Genomic DNA, 19,311 nt, shown 5'->3' with positions numbered 1-19,311 from the left:
TTTTTTAAAATCCCAAATAAGGAGACTTTGTGGAGTTGTCTTTCTGTGTTTTATGTAACCATTGTCCGACTGTGACATCACAGATGTTGAAGTATTCTTAACCAGCAATTACAGCAAATAGACTTACCCAAAACTGTAAAGATTCATAACTTTTGATCAAATTTGTCAAATTTCCTCATAACTTCACTAAAGCACTCAAATATTTCTGCATTTACTGAAGCCATCTATGTGTATTTGAGGTACAGTAAACATCCCATAAATACAGATTATGTGTATGTGGGAATGAGTTGACTGGTTTCCGTATCACAGCAGCATGCCCCTGTTGCCTGTGGTAATCTCTTACATCTCCTCATGTTTTGATGGACAGCATGTATTTTACAAATGATAGTTTGTGTACATTACTCAGCTGTGCCCAGAAACTGAAAGGTTGCATTCACAACCTTGTGTCTTGTGTCAGTATCTTTCAATTTTGTTTCAGGTACATTCCCATGATACTGATTTCATTTGTTTTGATTGATTGGTAAGATATTGTCATTCATTGCAATGGATACTGGTTCAGGCATGATGAATGCTTTTGCAGTGATGACATGGCCGCTGATTCACAGGTCTGCAAAATCACAGGATGCACAAACTGTGCAGATTTTATTTTCTTTTCCTTTATTCTTTCGTTGGATTTTTCTTTCTTTCTTTCTATCCTTCACTTTTTCCTTTATTCTCTATTTTCATGGTGTTTTGACTGGTAGATGGACAGTTAATATGACTTCAAATATGAAGAAGAATTATGCTGAACAGAGTGGGGAGATGATAATGCTCAAGATATTAGAGATGACAGAGGAGGCAAAGATTGGGGAAGATACTGCTGATCCTCACCTTAAGCTCAAAGAGTGCAAGCCTGATAGTGTTTTGTGAATAATTCAGTGGAGATGCCTTTAAACCAAAGACGGAAACCCCATACTCACAGTGTTTCCACTGTGGAAGCCGGTGAGCGGCGGTGGAAACAGATGCTGAGATCATGCATTCTTTATCGCGTCCCTTCCAATTTCGGGACCGTGATGGTAGCCTGCTAAAGTCGCATCCTCTCTTGACGCCTCACATGGTCAGTTTGATTTTGTTGTGAGATGTGTTCATTTATTACAGATTTGTTGACTTCAGCTAGGAGCCTCTCTTAACTTTAATTTCATGTACTTGTACTAGTTCTAAAGGCAAGCAAGGTATTAAGTATGATTTTTTTTATATATATCATAAAATTGTTTGTCAATATTGTGAATTTGGATCTGAATGGTTCGTTTTTGTTTGTTGGAGATGTGAGAGTAAACAAGCAATTTTGCAGTGTCCTGACCGGTTTAACAAGTGAACCTATGTAGAGTACCAAAGTGTGAAGTCATAGCCATTCATCGCCATGGAAACTAGTTTTGAAATAACCTCACCTGGCCAGAGTGGTGCGCGTACTGGGTGCCAACCATAAGCTATAACAAAAGACTGTGACATCATCACTTCAGTATTGTATTTTCTGACAGAGGAAAGATCAGTATTGCATTCTTTTGAATGTCCCTTTCATGCATTGCATTGATCACCCATATCGCATATCATATTTAGTTGGCTATCATTTTTCTATCATTTTCATACTAGATACACATAGACTTCTTAGTTTTGTTTTATATCATTCTCTTTAGGGATATATATATATATATATATGTATATTTTTTTTTTGGGGGGGGGGGGGGGTTGGGGGGAGGTTATGAACCTGGAATGGATTTACAGCTTCTCTAGAATGCCTGTAACTAGAACGGGAATAGACTAAAAATAGTTGAATGTGTATACATGCAATCAGTGCAAAGAATCTTTGGAGACCAGTGATGTGAGTGAGATAACACCACTTGCTGCTGACCTTTATTCCCAGACTGGATTGGATGAATTATTCATAATTTGTCGCGATATTCGGACTCGATAGTAATCCCGCGGCGTGACATTGCTGAATTGCCAGCGACAGCGCTCCCTCTCTCCTCTAACACTTAAACAGTGCAGGGGTCGTTGTTTCTTGCACGCACATTTGCTATCTCTGCGCTGACATCTCGTCACGAACGTTCTGTATTTGCATGATTTGTATTTGATGATCTCTCCTTGGCCTGTGTAGACAGTCACACCTGACCGAGGGAAGTCACATGATGTATCTTCTGGTTTAGCCAGATTTGTGATCATGAACAGTTGAGTGACTGTTTGTTTAACCTTTTCAGACCTCTATCTTTGGATGTCATTGACATTTAATACAAGCAGATCAGCTGACAATGTCATCTAAGTTAGATCAGAACAACCCTCAAGTGCATCAGAAACAATTTGTAAAGATCATGTTAAAAGAGAATTAACAATTCATTCTGCAAGTATTGGTTCTTGAGCAGAATAGAATTGGCTTATAACATAGATGGAGATAAGGGGTGAACGAGAAAACGGGATTTTGTAGTGTCCACAGCTCCATATTTAAAATTGTAACTCATGACAAGGGCATAGCAGTTCAGACAAGTACGTGCCTGGCTATTATGAGATAGAAAGGCAATTAAAATATTGAAAGTTTGTAGCATATATTGTTATAATTGTATTGGTCATATAATCAACTTGGATGCAAAAAAAAAAAAATGTCTAACGGCTTTGGGTTCAGTTGCAGTTGTGTCTAAGCTGGTGTTTGTAAATCTCAGTGCTGAGAATTATAGTGGAAATCCATGTACCAGTAGTCCATTTCGGAGGGCATCTCCATCTCTAGTCTGAAAGAATGTTTAATTGCCCAAGACTTAGTGGGGGGAAAAAGCCATTTATAGAGTTTGAACAGCTTCTATTGCAGATGGACTGACCGCCCACAAAAACCATTCTTTGTGTGCGCCCTTATCATCCATTGTGACTGCATGGATTCATTTCAGTATTTAGCAGCCATCAAGACCTGTTTTTCCAAATCTGGAAAGTCATTTTATACTCCAGGGAGAAAACAAGGCGCAGAGTGAAATGGAGGGAGACTTTCTCGTCCCCTTTCTGATCGTTCAATAGAGCGTGACGAGACCCTCGACTCCATCCCATTCTGCCGCAGCAGAGCTGTCGAAAAATTTCCCGACGTTTCATCCAATTTTGCAGCATACTGGCTGCCTGGTGCCACTTACTCAAATGGGGAGAGTAGGCATGGATGGAGGATTTAAATAGCATTGTATTTTATTTTGCGAGTGGAATTGGTGAGGGAATGTGTGAGCAGTAGAGACAGTTCTAGACTGTTTGTCTCTGTAAATTTCCACAAAGAGACGCTGTCAGTTTGAGGCAAGGAATGTCTGTGATATGAGATCATGGATCTATTATGACCTCATATAGCCGAGCTCACATGGTTCGTTGAAGTAATGGGAGTCTCAGTCAATCATGATGATATGCGAACCTGGGCATTTTCAAAAGATTCCATTGCTGCTGGAAATGAGTGTTGTCGAACGTCGGCCTCGTCTGCGATCAGCAGTTTGTATTGTGTGATTTCGGTGTGCGTGTTTCTTTATTCTGTGTAAATAATTTTTTGTTGAAGGAAAATTGGAAGAAATTGGTTTCTCAGTGTTTCCTTGTTGTGTTCATTTGTCTTCAGGGAGGGAAGTTTCCGGATACTCAATTATTCAATCTCAAAAATACTTCTCTTTTACGTAAAGCGGTATGCACAATGTCTGACTTACAGAAATACCAAGTTTTGATCATACGATTATGCACCTCAAGTTATTTTTAAGCATGATCACTCACTTGTGAACGTTTATAAAACATTTATTGCCTTTAAAAAAAAATGAGAAGTCCTATCCTATCTTCGCATTCCCTTGTAGGCAATTTAAGGGAAGTCGCCTTGTGCAGAAAAGAAAGAAATGTTACGCCACCATTCACGCTGCTGCATTCAATATTACGTTACAGCCCTCTGAGGCATAAATAGGATTAGATTCTGGGAGCGTGGCGAGAAGACTCTTCACGAGTCATTCTACCCAGACGATCTTTATTCATCACGTCCATTAGAGCAGTTTCTCATTCTTGTCTGTGCATGATGTATGCAGAAGAGGCATGACAGTGCTGTTGCCAATTTGAGTAGCTGATTTGGAACGGGACGGCATGCCAATGCAATGTAGGGTGAGCCCACTCCTGGCGTCCAGTGTGTTTACACGCACACACTGGCACAGAATTGACTGAAAATCCTGAGAGACATGTAAAGTTTCTTGCATTTTGAAAAGAAAAAAAAAATCAGGAAACAATTCTGAAGTGAATCCAAGAAATTAATGCAGGCTCAAGTTGATTTATAAGATGGGGTCTACTGTAGTGAATGTTTGCTTTCTTTACATAATACATGTATGCGGTACTCCTACTGGAATACAACATTTTGAGGAGTTTAAAGATTTAGATCATTTACATCTTGGAAACATGGATTGGATCAGTAATATCTTTCCCCTTGCTCTTATTGTAAGTTTGTTTACGAATGTAGGCCTACTGGTAATTATGCGATTGCATTTTTTCTTTTTCTTTTTTTTTTTTGAAAAAAGAATGTGCACAAAAGATGAGAGAACGCATGCATTTGCGCCCACACCAAACAAGTGAGGGAGAAAAAACAACGAGGAGAGTAGAAACTGAGAGAGATTGATAATCAGGATGTGATGAGAGACAGTCCCTAATTAAGATGCTGGATGTATGCTCAGCACATTGCAGCCCCAAGGGATGGAAGATGAAATGGTAGTTTGCTGCTGCTGCTGCTGCTGCTGCTGCTGCTGCTGCTGCTGCTGCTACTGGTTGTAGTGGTGATGGAGGATGGGGGGGGGGGGGGAGGAGGATAGGGTAGGGGAATAGGAAAACATCCTTTCTTGGAGGAAACAGCGGAGACCTGGAGAAAGACAGTCCTCTGTCTATGGCCGGTGTGTCACTGTCAGTCATTATCTTACCAATGAAGCATCTCAATCACCGATCACCGCCAAATCATCTCATCTCAGACATTCATTACATTGGACCCGCCATCAAACCTCACGTCAGATCTCATTGTTACTTCTTCCAAATTTTGTCGAATGTTCATTCGTCGTCTCTTCTGCATGCTGTCCAACTCTGATTTTTTTTTTTTTTTAATGAACAACAAGCTCTGGCTTGCAGGCAAATGGCCGAAGAGAACAGGCACACAAACATAGCGAATAGTCTGGCATGGTTTGTGCCGAAGCCAATTGTCTGCCAGGCCGTTATGAGCGCTGCGTATATGGAAGATTGAAGAATGAGCATAATAATAATAGTAATAGTACTTGGGACATCAGGCATATTAGCTCTGTAGTCTCTCCTCCTGAATGTCAACCTCTTGCCCTGTTAGCAACAAGGTAAACCTTTGGAAAAGAGAGAGACATAAATGATTATAATGATGATGATGATAGGGATGATGATAATGATAATGGTGATAAGATTATTCTTATTACTAATACTAATATTAATACAGATAATGACTGATGATGATGATGATGATGATGATGATGATGATGATGATGATGATGATGATGATGATGATGATGATGATAGTGATTGTGATGTAAAAATGAATGCAGGAGCTACATTGTGTTAGATTATTATGTAGTGCTGCATCTGGAAGTGAGTATTCTCGTCAGAGATAGTAATATTCGTTGGAATAGATGCATGAGACTATCTTTGCAGGTCAGATATATATCTACATTTATACATATGAAACCATCATATAAAAGAAAGATCAATGTTCGTATCACAGGAGACTGGTAGTGATTTAAATCCTGATGCAAGATTGTAAAGGACTCACCGTTGCTTGAGTTTTCATCTTATGTGAAAGGGGTCATAATAAAATGAAGCTAATGATATAGGGAGCATATTCCCATGTAGTCTCGTTGTGCTCATATGTTTATGGAGTGAGGCATCAGAAGCTTATAATGTCTTTGGGACAATCTCTTTTATGTAACTAAGTAAGTGGAATAAACTAATGCTAATTTCTCTGCATTAGTCCAATGTTTCTGAAAGAAGCAAAGATTGGTGAATGATAGGGCAAATATGCCCTAATGATGTGAAAGTATTAAAAGATGTAACAGCCTCCATTTGTAGCTTATTCTCTGTTACTGCGAGCAAATTGGGTTTGGGCATGTGACTGTAGTATCGCTCGCGAGTTACCTTTGAATGACTAACTAATTTGATTTGTTAGGATTATTTTCCCCCATCAATCTTCTGGAAAATGGATTCCACATCATCTGCCTGTTATGTGGTGCTGTCGCAGTGGAATAAGGTTCACGTGTGTGCCGGTGACCGGACTGAACGCTGCATTGTTTCGCAGCTGTAAATTGATTAAGTTCTTTGCGATAATACTAATGCATCTTGCCCGGAGTGTAGGTTAAATGTAAAGTACCGTCTAGAGAGTTTGGGGGGGGGGGAAGGGGGCATGATATAGAAGGAAGAGGAAGCATTTAGTGGCTTATACCCTGTAGGTAATGCGCCAGATGGGCTCATGTTCAGGCATTTAGGGGGGAAATATATGGGGGGGGGGGGTTGTTGGATAGAAGGTCGGGTGCAATGTCTTGAGTGCTAGTGTGGGTAATGTGCGGAGAGCGCACAAAAGGGGGGAACTCTCGGAGATGGGAAGGCGATGTTTTATTCACCGTTTCTGGCCGAGTCGTCTGTGATTATCGGCACGTGCCCTCACACACAGACTCAATGCACATTACATGCCTGAACACTCTCAAAGCTCTGATTGCTCGCAGTGGCTTCGTCTCATCTATGTGTGCGTGTGTGTTTTATTTCTCTCTTTTTTTTGGGGGGGGGGCGATCAAAGAAAGAGAGAATGTTTACCTTTCTCGCCATGAATTACACTCAAATTCAAAGGGAGGCTAGTGATGTATCAATGAATCTAAATGATTGGGCTCCACTCTGCTATATAGATCTAGGCATTGTCTGCCTCATGCCTACAGTCACTGAATTCTGGCAGTCAGTATGGTGCGTGGCCAGTTTTAATGCCTGCACTCAAGTGGTTTCTTTAGCCCGTTTGGCTCTCACCTTGGTTTCTTTAGCCCGTTTGGCTCTCACCTTGGTTTTGGTTTTCAATGAGAATGTCAGGCTGGGGATATAGTACATAATGAAAATGCAGATCTTGCATATATAATTTTGGATTCATGCACTTTTTCCTCAGATGCTCAACAGTTGTGAGAGAATGCCTATGCCAGCCCCTTACCTGCCGAAATTTCCTGTTTTCTTTTATGTATCCATAAACTTACATATGATGTGTGTGTGTGTGTGTGTTTGTGTGTATGCATGACATTGATATATAACTGAGATTTTGCCCTACAATGGAACTGACCCATTTTTCCACCATTTTTTCACCATTTTTTTTTTAAAGATACACTGAATTTTATTGAAGGGATATCCATTTGTTTGTATCAAGGTCTTTGGATTTAACCCCTGTCTCTATCTTTTTTTCTTTTTTCTTTTTTTTTTTTTGGGGGGGGGGGGAATTTGCGGAGCTTTAGCAACTCCAAAAATAGAAAACAAGTCACAGCAACAATAGGACGGAGTATGACAGCACCCAGCTTCTGCCAACTTTTGACCTCGTGCATTGAGTTTGGGGTTTGATTTGCATGAACCATGAATATGAATGCAGATGAGTGGCATATGGCAGAGACAATAGGTGTGACTACAAGCAACAGTGTGTACAGGGTCACTTACCATTTTCAAATGTTCTCTTGTATACTGTTTCCCAATGTGCATATCACAAATGTCTTTATTTCAGAATAAGTTTTTTGGGGGGTCTTTTGGTGAGATATTCATGTGTTTCTGTCAATGCGCAATTTCAAATTTGCCTTTCTCATTTTCTTCCGCTGTGCAGGTACACAAGAGAGAATAGCACTGATTACTGGTTCCGTCGAAGCACTGAACCTGGTGGCGGACTTTATCATCGAGAAGATCAAAGAATCCCCCCAGCTCACGCCTAAGGCTGGGATAGAGAACCTCACCTCACCGGAGAGGGCAAGACAGGTGAGGCCGTCCTTCAAATCAAAACGTGATGGTGTAGCCTTGCGAAAGAGCCTTGTCATTCTGCATGCTCATTTCCGGATAAGGTTTCCGCAAGATGGTGGAGGGAAGACATATCTCACCTACATGTGTAGCCTACCTGGTTTCGGCCAGGTCTGTCGCTTTTCGCTGCGGAATTCATGAATCCCTACAGACAGTCCTTTGTTGGTAGGGGTAGGGGAAGGGGATGGGGGGATAGGGAGGGGGGCCTTGACGGGATATGAAGTCATTTTTCAAATGATATTTGAGAAGCCAAACCAGCCTTTGGACAGATAACGAATAAGACTGAATAGTCTTGCTTCCAGGTGTTTACTTGCCCTTGATGAAGATGTGAAAATCGTTTTAGAATTTTAATAGCATATCCTCACAATCGCATAACTTCCCGCACTTTTATCCTATATATATTGATCCATTATTGTGCCTAGAAAACACTACCCTTTCTTTTCAGACTGACCTTTACAACTGGTCTGGGACTGCCCTTTAAGACACTTTAAGACACTGACTTTTAATGCACACGAACTTACAGTATTTTGCATCTTTATTGGTACCGCTGGGTGGGAAATGGGAGAGAGAGAGAGGGAGGTTTTAGCTGTGTTTGTCAACTTACGATGTTTGAAACACATTTTAAAAGCCACTATCAAAATGTTTAAAACTTGCAAATGCCTTTCAGAGTGCCCTACTCAAGTTGTTGCGTTTATCTACTCTGTGGTGAGTTGATGGGAGGCCTTGTCACTGCGCAGCTCCATTTCCCTGTTTGACCCCAGGAGTGGAGATGTGTAGCTGGCAGTGGTTGGCGTGGGCAGTTCCGAGCTATAAACGCCTTTCAGAACGACTTTGCATTAATCAACCCGCCAGAAACACGCTTCTGGCTCAAACGTGTTTGCAATCGCCCTTTTTTCGGTGATTCAGAAACTTATTTCTTGGCCCCATAATCAAAACAGCTTTGCATACATCAACTGCCCCAAATCTCCCTGAAATGTGTTTAGAAACCTTAATTCTGCGCCAGAAGTGAGTTGATAAACGCTACCTTTTGTTTAGCCAAACTCTTCACCCTTTATCCAGGCTGGAATTATGACCTTCCCCATTTATCGTCCACACCTGGACCATTGTGATATTACAAGTGTCACTTGAGGGCGAGAGAGATGGAGGGAGAGATGGAGAAAGATAAATTGATGAAGATTCTGCCTGACCAGGTGCAGTTCTGGGGCTGGTTTGGTGCGAGTGAATATTTCAGCGTATGTTAAGAAAGTTTGGATTTTCGTCTCCCTGCCCCAGTGCCCTGTTTTGTCCAAGATGCGGCTGCCGCGTGTGAAATCCTAGCAACCCTGAAATGCAGAGAGCAGATGGGTAGAATAGGAGAAGATTTTTAGTTCCAGTGATTGACAAGAGTGTTTCCCTTTATTCAAGCCTCTAGTTTGAATTGCCACAATGTAAGACAAAAATAAAAAGAAAGTAAGACAAACAAGGCGCAGTGTTTAATTTCCCAAGTATTTGTTTGTTATACTGAAAAGTCTGGAATGTTGTTTGAAGACTTGATAATAATAAGTTACATTTATATAACACATAATCTACGAGATTCTCTGTGTACATTTAGACTACTTCCATCTTTAAACAAAAGGATGTTTTTCAAGATTTTACAAATTGATCACTGATTTTACAAATAACCTTGATTCAATATCAAAGCAGCAGATGTCAATTTTTGTTGTTCAAACAGCCAATGGTTCAGAGTGAAACGAAGATATTTGCTTAATTAGTCGTATATTGCCATTGACTACTCTCAAGCTTTCATGCAATTGCTGCAGGATGGATAGGCCCACCTTCTGAAACAAAGGATGCTCTTTCAAATGTACTGACTGTTATGCATTGTTTACAGTGTGAGCTTATGCTGTCCTTTCATGCTTCCGTGAACCCTTTGTCCGTTCAATTTAGTGTGAACTCTTCACCTTGTTAGATAGGTATTATTTGCTGTTACGCGATCTTCTGCATATTGAGACTGAGTCTGCTTTGTTCTGTTTTATTTTTCAGACCCACCAATAAATCACATTTATAAATAATCATATTGGATATTGTAGAAATAACAGTTTTTGTGTGACATTAAACTAGCAAAAAAATAATGAATCACTTTTTTTTTGTTGTTGCATGTTTTATGTAGGGCCTAATACTACTTCATATTTTGAATGGCAGAATTATAAAGAAGTGAAATTGACCTTACCAGGATGAGTACGAAAAATTATTTGCGTGAAAATTTCCGCTCTTACAATAGTATAGGAAAGAAATGTAATGATATCTGTTATACTAGTGCTTTAACAAGTTTGGTTAGGATTACACTGCATGTAGTCAAACTAATGACAAGCACATATGGAGATAAAAGAGAATCATACACCATCAGTCAATTTGCATTTCATTAGCTCGTACACTTAACAGTGTAGTATGTGATTGTGAGCGATTCTGAATGTACACCATGCCACTTGTTCACCCTCATTTATAACGCATATCAGAACAGAGTAGCGTGTCTGCATGTTTTAGTACTGAGTGTAGCGTGGCCAAGAGTCCTCACGAAGTGGCAAGGACTCCCCCTAACCTCCCCCCCCCCCTTTTCTTTTACTCTCTCCCTCCATATGGCCGCAAGCAGGCAATGGAAAGCTCGTCTGTCTGTTAGCGTATCCCTTCGGAGCCCCGTTTGTGATAATGTGCAGGTACTGCTCCATTGCATGCAAACTAATGGAGTAATGTGAGGTGCATATTTTTTCCTATCCCTCCCCTCCCCCCTTTCTTTTCGTCGTCGTTGTTATGCTTGCCTAAATCATTGAACTGGGCAGTAAGTAGAATTGCCATGGCATCGCATTTCGGCCGAGCCGAAAATCCCTAAATATCCCTGTCCATGCACGCATGTGCATACCCCTTTCTACTTCCATTCCAAACCCCCCCCCCCCCACCCTTTCAGTCATATCAGTCTTGATAGCCTACTGGATCAGCATTTTGATAGAAGAGATATGTGGCTGAGAGAGGATTTTCAGGCAGTGGCCCTGCAGCCTTCGTTATTAGCAGGATTGAGTGCGCTGCAAATCAATTCTCCAGCATTCGCGGGGATCAGCTCAGGGGGATGAAGATCGACAGGTACACACCCCAGGTCTCAAGTAATACCGCGTCGAGACTGACCCCGCAGCCTCTATTGTTCTCTGCAAGAGGCACCAGAATGTTCAGATTATATACACAGTATTTGTACGTGTTCCAGCATCCCTCCCCCTCCCCAGCTCCTCTTGTTTTACCTGTGACTTCAAGAGATACGACTGATTGTGAATTGCCTTTCCATCGGAGTAGAGTGCATGTTTCCCCATTTCTCTACCCCTCTTCCTCCCCCCCCCCCCCCATCCCCCTCTCTCTCTTCCTCTATATATGTGTGATGAGTGAGATGAAGAGAATAGTCATCCTCGACCGGACTGAACCGATACGACGGGAATTGACCGGGTGTATCAGAGCGTTTCCCCAAAACTTCATTGTTCGTCACCAGCCATATAATATTTGCTGGTTATCCGTGCCATTGTACTGGGGCCATCGTTACTGGGGCGACGGACAGCCCACTGATCTCACTCGTTGTACCCGTTTTATTGAAATGAACATGGAATGGCATTTTCCCCTCAAGGGACAGTTCATATATGATAAGCATATCAATATGCGCAGTTCGTAATGAAAATCCAATACTTCACGATAAGAATGAGGAAACTAGGGCACCGGACTCTTTCAGTATGTGTAACAACACCCTTGGCATATATTTTATGCAGAGTTATGAAGAGAAGAATTTTTTTATGTTAGCTGCAAATATATTTCTAAATCAGTGATGTCTCACGCACTGGTAAATGTAAAATTAGGGGGCATGATTCTCTCATATTATGCAAATAATTATGTAGGCCTACACACACATACACACATGCACACATTCACCTACATGTGTGTAGGTCTAATATCTAGTGTCTGCATACATGTCCAAAGTAATTCCCAACGACTTTTACTTTACTGTCAGAGTAGCAGCAGAGTTGTAGTCAAAAGGATAGTTCAAGAGCCGTGATTTACGCTTGACCAACTGTACGACTGTGTGACATTGTGGTTGGTGATGAATGATTGTTTCAATGCTATGTAGAACCAAGAAATACTTTATCGTGTCAAGACCAGTGTCAGTTTCTGTGACATATGTGAAGTCCTCTATGAAAGTGAAATCGCCTCAGTTGAAGCTTTAAAATTGGGAGCTGTCAAAATCTTCTTATCTTGATATTGACTGTAGGACATAAGTTATGATGATGCTCATGTGCAAACTAATTTTATGAGCAGATTTAAAAGATGATGGATCTGTGGATGCATGGGGACGGGCTTAAACCGCGAAGGAGCGAAAGAGAAATGAGAAATTACAGATCCACTCATGTGTCCATGATAAGAAACAAAGTGCCAGGGTCGTGCAGATAGCATATTAAAATGCACGCAGTGCCCCTGAGGCTGCAATATCGCCTCGTGCACTCAAGACTCTCGACGCATTGCGTGACCTCCCTTCTCTTTCCATAGTGCAACTGGAGAGGGAGGTTTATCGTACGACAGATGTCTGCCCAATTCTGCTGTGTTAGGGTCCATGTATGTGGGGTTAGCGAAGAAACCTGGACATATATCTGTTTAATAGATAGGAACCCCTCCTGAAATTCTTGTTCTAGCATATTTGGCTGAGAATTTGAAAGATTTGTAAAACTCGGAGAGCAGTTCAGAGGTCGCTTGCACGGGCGGGGTCAGTAGCAGCAGCCCTCTCCCAATGTAATCGCACATCGCTACTGCACTCAAACCAGGCCCCTTTTGCTTGTCGTTGTCAGAGAGCAAGTTCATCGGGAGGTGCAGAATAAACACGAGATTACTGTTTGTGTTTACCTACACGGGTCAATGTGTGTAGATAGCTCCCTCTGGGCGCAGGACTTGGTGTCTAGCCCTTGGTCGTGGGGAAATAGAATCCAGAGAGTCATTTTCCTTAAAAGGAAACTCAACCCGCCTGCCTTTGTGCAGGGAGGAAGGTTAACTGAAATGTTACCTGGCCAACACTTCACTCCTTGCCACTGTGTGGGAGATTTCATGTATCAGTCCGCTATCCAATCTGCCATCCCCCCCCCCCCACCATTCTGTTGCATTGTTAGCATACAAGACATGCTTTTTAGCAGCTTTCTTTTTCCTGCCTGAAAAGAACACAAGTTGTATTCATTCTCTCCCTCCATCCTTTTTTTTTTCTTTTCTTTTGTCTCGTGACACAGAGAAGGCCTGTCTGGAGTCCCATTCTGAGTTTTTATTGGAACTGAAATAGGCCTAAACAAGGCCAATCATCATAGGATAATAAATAAAAGAAAAGTTTATCCCCCTCTTTGTTGGCTTGTTGGCTTGTGGGCTTAGAATATCATTACTCGGCCACTACAATGCCCGACAGACACTCATTGTCCAGTTTAATGCTGTAGACTTGACCTACGGGGGAAACTGTATAATCTATGCCTATGTAAGATTGCAAGTGTACCCAATATGTAGAGAGTTTACAAGATTTATAGGTATCATTTGATATGTTCTCTAAACTGATACTGATTTATAAACTTAAAAGTGATTTATTTCCATTGATATCCCCATATAAATTCTGTTCACTTCAAACAATTTATCAAATTCCCTACCACCTTCTGTATGCATATTTATATCTCACAGTGGTTCTGATATTCACAATCATCAGAATATGCCAAAATATTGCCTCCTATGATACAAATGCAGTGAATAGTGGGTCTCCCAGATGAGAAGTCACTAACTGTGCATCTTGTGAAGATATAATAAATCATTCTTCAATTATGAATGTATAACTGCATGCAAAAGTTTCTGACAAATTGTGATTCATAAAATATTATGCTCACGGAACAATTGTTAAATTGATGAAATTGCACAAACTTCATGAAATGTGCAGTGCACATTCATTTTGCAGTAGCCAGTGGCACCTCTGACAAATGCTTGCCTATCCCAGAGTAGATACTGAATTGATTTTTCTCAGATTTATTTTTTTTTTTAAAGGGGGGAAAGGAAAAGCAGGAAGGTGAAGAAAAGAAAATTTGAAGTTGAAGAAGTGGCCCAGATAATTGAGCAGTAGTGCCTTGGCAGCCCCGTCGCCGCCTGTGCTGGGCCTGAGCAAATATGCACAGGGCACTGCGCTCAGGGTTTTGGGGGGTAGAGCCCTGTTGGTGCACTGGACGATGGGTAGAATCACTTTTGTTTGACCAGGCCCCTCGTCACTGGCTACCATCATTGCATCTTGTCTGTCAAGTGACTCTGTATCCACTCCCCCCCCCCCCTCCTCCTCCTCCTCCTCCCAAGGTAGTATCATCTTTCTCCCCTTGGATCAACCTTTTCTTCTCCCCCCCCCCCCTCCACCCTCCTTCCTTCCCTTTCTCCTTCTGTCCCTCCTTCTTTCCTCCTATTAACCCATTAGAGGACGAGTCCCAAGTTTACTCGGGCAGGCGTCTATGGGAAATGTGTATTGTAGCAAAACCAAGCTGTCCTCAATGGGTTATGGCACGGTGTAGCTCCTGTAGAGACAGCAGTCCCATTCTTACACACACCCAAAAGATTTTTGAAAATTGATTTTATTTTAATGCAGTGTTAAACCATTCATTCTTTGCTGACCAAAAAAAAAAAGATAAAAAAATAAAAAATAAATAAATGGCAGCTCACAGGATACGCATCTCACTGTGTGAAAATTGGTCCGGCTTTAATAGTTTATGTGTAAGCTTAAGGCCCGGTCCCACTGCACTTACGGATGCAAAGAGGATGTAAAGCGTACAAAAAATCTTGCCATCCGTTGGAAAACGCTACGAATCCGCTGTGTACCCATTGTATACGTGTTTCATCCGCTCTATCCATCGAGCATCCGTCGACTGTGATTTCATCCGCGCAAAAAGTTTTAAGCTGCTTAAAACTTTAAGAACGGATGAACTTTCCGCTGTGTACGATGTAAATCCGCGACATACGAGCAACAAACGTTGTATGTCCGTGCGGCATCCCTTAAACGTCCGCTGCATCCTCTCTGCATCCTCTGGACATCCTCGCAACTCACATCCGCTGCAGCTAAAAACGGAAAGAGGGAGGAAAGATATGGTACGTGGAACGTCTTTACATCGTTAATAGCACGTTAATAGAAAGGATGTAAGCGTATGCATCTCGTATATAAAGCATTTCGAAAGCATCCCCTCTACATCCGCTCTGCATCCACTTTGCATCCGCTTTTTCTGCTATGCGTCCGTTTCGCAATTATCTCCGGTAACCCCTTTGGAGCTGTCATCCCCTTCCATTCGCTTTCATCCGCTAGGCTTCCGATGAACATCCGTTTAACATCCCCGCTACATACTACCCACGTCCGTTCTATTTCCGTTCTGTTACCGCCAATTTTCGCCAATTTTGTCAATTTCTGGAGCGGATGAAAGCGGATGAAGCCATCCCCGAAATTTTGCTCGTCCGCTGTGTCCTTTCTGCATACGCTTTGTGTCCGTCGGCCAGTGGGACCGGGCCTTTAATTGTGTGTCCTTGCACAAGAATTAGCACTTTTTACATCACGTTGCAAATATTGACTTTAAAAAAATAACAGTAATACTTTCAAGTGTGTGTACGATGGCCTTTTTGTTACTATTTCACTTAATTTAAACGCAGAATGTATGGGACATGGTAATCTTAGGTCTTACAACTGGAAGCATTTTTATGGGATGATAAACTATACTTCATAGTAACTAAACACATTTCTTATAGTGCCATTGTTTTTCTACCATGCCAGATGAAATTATAACCAAGTGAGAACACAGAGCAGTTTAACAGATTTTGCATAAATCTCTTTTTAAAGGTGCAAATCTTGTCCATTTTCATTTCCTTTACATTTTTGTATTCATATTTCATAATTCATTTACAGGGTATGTCACCTCATTCCACTATAAAGTGTCCGACAAAGCATTTCTTGGATATATCAGAACATATTTCTTTTAGCATATTTTATAATCAACAGGAATGTTTGATTTCATTCCTTGTAAATCTAAATGAAGCATTTCTGGTTGTTCCATGGAAGAAACAGGAGACAAAGTTTGACATTTAAAACTTAGAATCCTCCTGGCAGAAGGTTGAAAGCGATATCATTTGAGAATTGTATGATTCCTAAACCCAAGTAATCTCATGGCTGTCAGAACTAGAGGGGGAAAAAAAAAACCCTGGCTGCGATTCAATAGTCATCACAATGAACCCTGCCCGATGTAGTAGTAACTTGTAAGATTCATGTTTATGATGACTATACCTGTCCTGAGCTTTTGCAGTTTATATCAGAGCAAGTACTCTTAATCAAGTACCATTTCAAGCATTAAACAATAATTTTGCCAGGTGTTGGTTCTTGCACAGCTGGAGAAAAATGAAAGCTGTCGCAAAATTATGAAGCAAAAAATTGAGAAATGTTTTTGCTAGTGTAGATCCTGACAGGAATAATAAATGGAAGGGCCATGATATAGTGGCATACATCCTTGTCAGATTCAGTGGTCTGTTGCAAAACAGCTTTACAGGTAGTTTCACTCAATAGACAAGTTTCCTCACCTGAAGTTCTGTTCTCTGGCTTCTTAACAAAATGGCCAGAAGCATACGTACCATGAGCAAGTAAGAATTTGAGGCAGCGTATTTGAATTGGAATAGTGTGCGCAATTTGGTTCCAGACTCATTTAGGTGGGTTGGGGAGGGACGGTGGGGGGAGGTACCGAGACACACGTGCTTTATAAGGTTCATCAACACCTACGAAGTGAAAGAAGTCCTCGTTTAATCAGTAGATGAGTGGTATGTTTGCTGGGGCCTGGTAGCCTGGAAATTCGCTCAGCTTATGCACACATCACCGCACATCAGATCCCGAAGATGAAGGTGTAATTTGATTTAGGGGGCAGGGAGGATTTTTACGTGGCTGTTTAGCCGCCAGGAAACCATGGGCTCTTCACGCCGATTTGCCCACAAAGAAAACTGGTTTCCACTCCATGAGCATGACCTTTTCTCCCGATTTTACTCCTTTAAAAAAGTGAGGATGAGGGGTGTTACAGTGTGTATGTGGCTTTGGCCCACATCTTATGCATGTTAATCATGTGATGTCTCATGATGCTGCTTTTGTATACACTGTAATGTTGTTATAGAGCTTCCACACACAGCATGTTTTGTAAACAAATATGCTGTTTTGCTTTTCTTTTTTTTCTTTTTTTTTTTTTCTTTTTTTTGCCTAAGAATTAGCCAGGATAGTGATGTGAAAGAGCTCACCTCAAAGATTGTGTTCAAACTCTTCTTTCCAAAGACAGAACTTGCTTTCTCGAGACTGGAAATTAGTGATGCAATGATTTATGATGCCCAGAAAATTAGTGTTCTTCACCATATGGAGATTTATGAATGATGAATCCCTTTTATTACGGATCACTCTGATGAAAGTTTCTACTGCTTCTCGCAAAATTATGTTCTGATTATCATAACTCTTCTGAGCCTTCAGCTTGGTTTTTTTTTTTTTTTTTGAGGGGGGTGTGGGACAAAACAGGAAATTTTTGCCAATGCGAACTCTGTGATGCAGATACTGTATGATGGTACAATCAAATTTCATCTAATGCATGAACATAAAATTGTGTTTATGCGAACAATATGCAGATAGTTTTTTTGTGTTCAGGTACGTTGCAGCTACAAGGATAATGAAAGGGGGGGGGCCCCAAGACAAATTCATCTTTGCTAGATTTCAAGTTGACAACAGTATGGTGCAAACCTTCCTGTTCACATCAAACTAACTTGATTTTTAAATCATTGTCTTTTTATCTTCAACGAGTAAGAGAGAGCTGTATAATTTGCTGAGTGGGAACCTTGCAAGATTAGAATTGAAAATGGTGTGAATGACTGAGGACTTGCGATACTGTGTAACTTTGTTGTAACATTTTCTCCCTGTCCTCTCCTTTTCTTTGTATGCAAGTACTTATATGTCAACTTTTTTTTTTTTCATTTTTATGTTTCTGGTCTGGTTAGTCCGTTGTCAAGTTGTTGATTAATTAGTTTTAATTGCAAGGTTTATTGCATGTATATAAACTGAATGTAATGACAATCTGTAGGTGGTTCGTTTGAGACAAGTAAACATTGTAATTTGTGCATAATATCAGCAAAAACTGGAGATGTACCCATTCTCGTGGGATGGAGGCGAATGGGTAGCATTGGTTCTTGCGCCGTATGCGAGCAGATGGTGGTAACGTGACCCAGACTTTTTGGCAGCACCCTTCAAACAATCCTCCTTGATTTATGAGCAATTTTCCGCGAAAGCTCTCGCAGCCCTTTTCCGTGTAATCAACTCCAGGATGAAAGAAAGAAGAAGAAAAAAACAAAGATTTTTCAGGCATTAAACTGGCAAGGATGACTCTCGAATAATAATGGTCTCAGTGCCGCTCCACAATCACCCCCTACCCCTCCCCCTTTGCTGGTCATGCTCGCGTAAACAGGAGATAATGAATCCGTGCTGCGCACTTGGGAGTGTTTCTGAGATTTAATGTTTCATCCATCACTCAGATCCAGATTTATTGCGGTCCTTCTCTCATGTGTCCCTCTTGGATACACACACTCATTACCTTCGCCAATTTACGGGAAGGTGGGGCTTCTCGATTTATATAATCACATGCAGCTCCCCTTCAACATGTGCAGAAACTACAACGGGACGAAGTGGTTCATATGATATCCTGCACGCTGTTCACCTGAATGTGTCCCACATCGTAGATATCACCGTGAATTAAGCGAAATTGTGCCTTCCTAGACCTCTGTTAGAAATATTTTCCCACTTATCTGAATGAGTAATTAGCCGTCGTATTGCTAGCCCAACTGAACATAATTGTCCTGGCATTGGCAAATCAAATTTGCTGAGCGTTGCAGGAACCTCCTCCCAGTCAACCCCATAACCCCTGTCACTACAGGGCAACTTTACAGCACTTATCCTGAATAGAGTTATGTGAGCACAATTGTCTTTCAGAAAGACGAGAAAACATCAACATGTACAAAGTGAAAGGGGAGTACCACCAGTATGATTATCAGCAACATCACAACCTTCTTTCCTAGATTTCTCCTCTTGGGGGATACTGTACCAAGAAAGATGGACTTTTTGATGTAAAACAAAAACAAAAACAAAAACAAAACAAAGCAAGATATTCACACCACTTTCTTTTATCTGCTGTCACTCAAGCTTCTACCCATTTTTGATGCTTGTGTTTT

At 41.2% G+C, this 19,311-nt stretch overlaps 1 protein-coding gene across 1 annotated transcript in view; it reads left to right on the top strand.

Moving 5' to 3' along the window:
• Positions 1-19,311, top strand: part of LOC140234924 (RNA-binding protein Nova-1-like) — a 108,330-nt gene that overhangs the window by 77,973 nt on the left and 11,046 nt on the right. The window contains exon 3 of the mRNA XM_072314967.1: positions 7,850-7,998. Coding sequence (XP_072171068.1) covers positions 7,850-7,998 — 149 coding nt within the window. The remainder of the gene's footprint in view (positions 1-7,849; positions 7,999-19,311) is intronic.

This window comes from Diadema setosum, chromosome 1, assembly GCF_964275005.1.
Source record: "Diadema setosum chromosome 1, eeDiaSeto1, whole genome shotgun sequence".
NCBI lineage: Eukaryota > Metazoa > Echinodermata > Echinoidea > Diadematoida > Diadematidae > Diadema > Diadema setosum.
The sequence above is the reverse complement of the archived record's forward strand: the minus strand, read 5'-3'. Positions and strand labels throughout refer to the sequence as shown.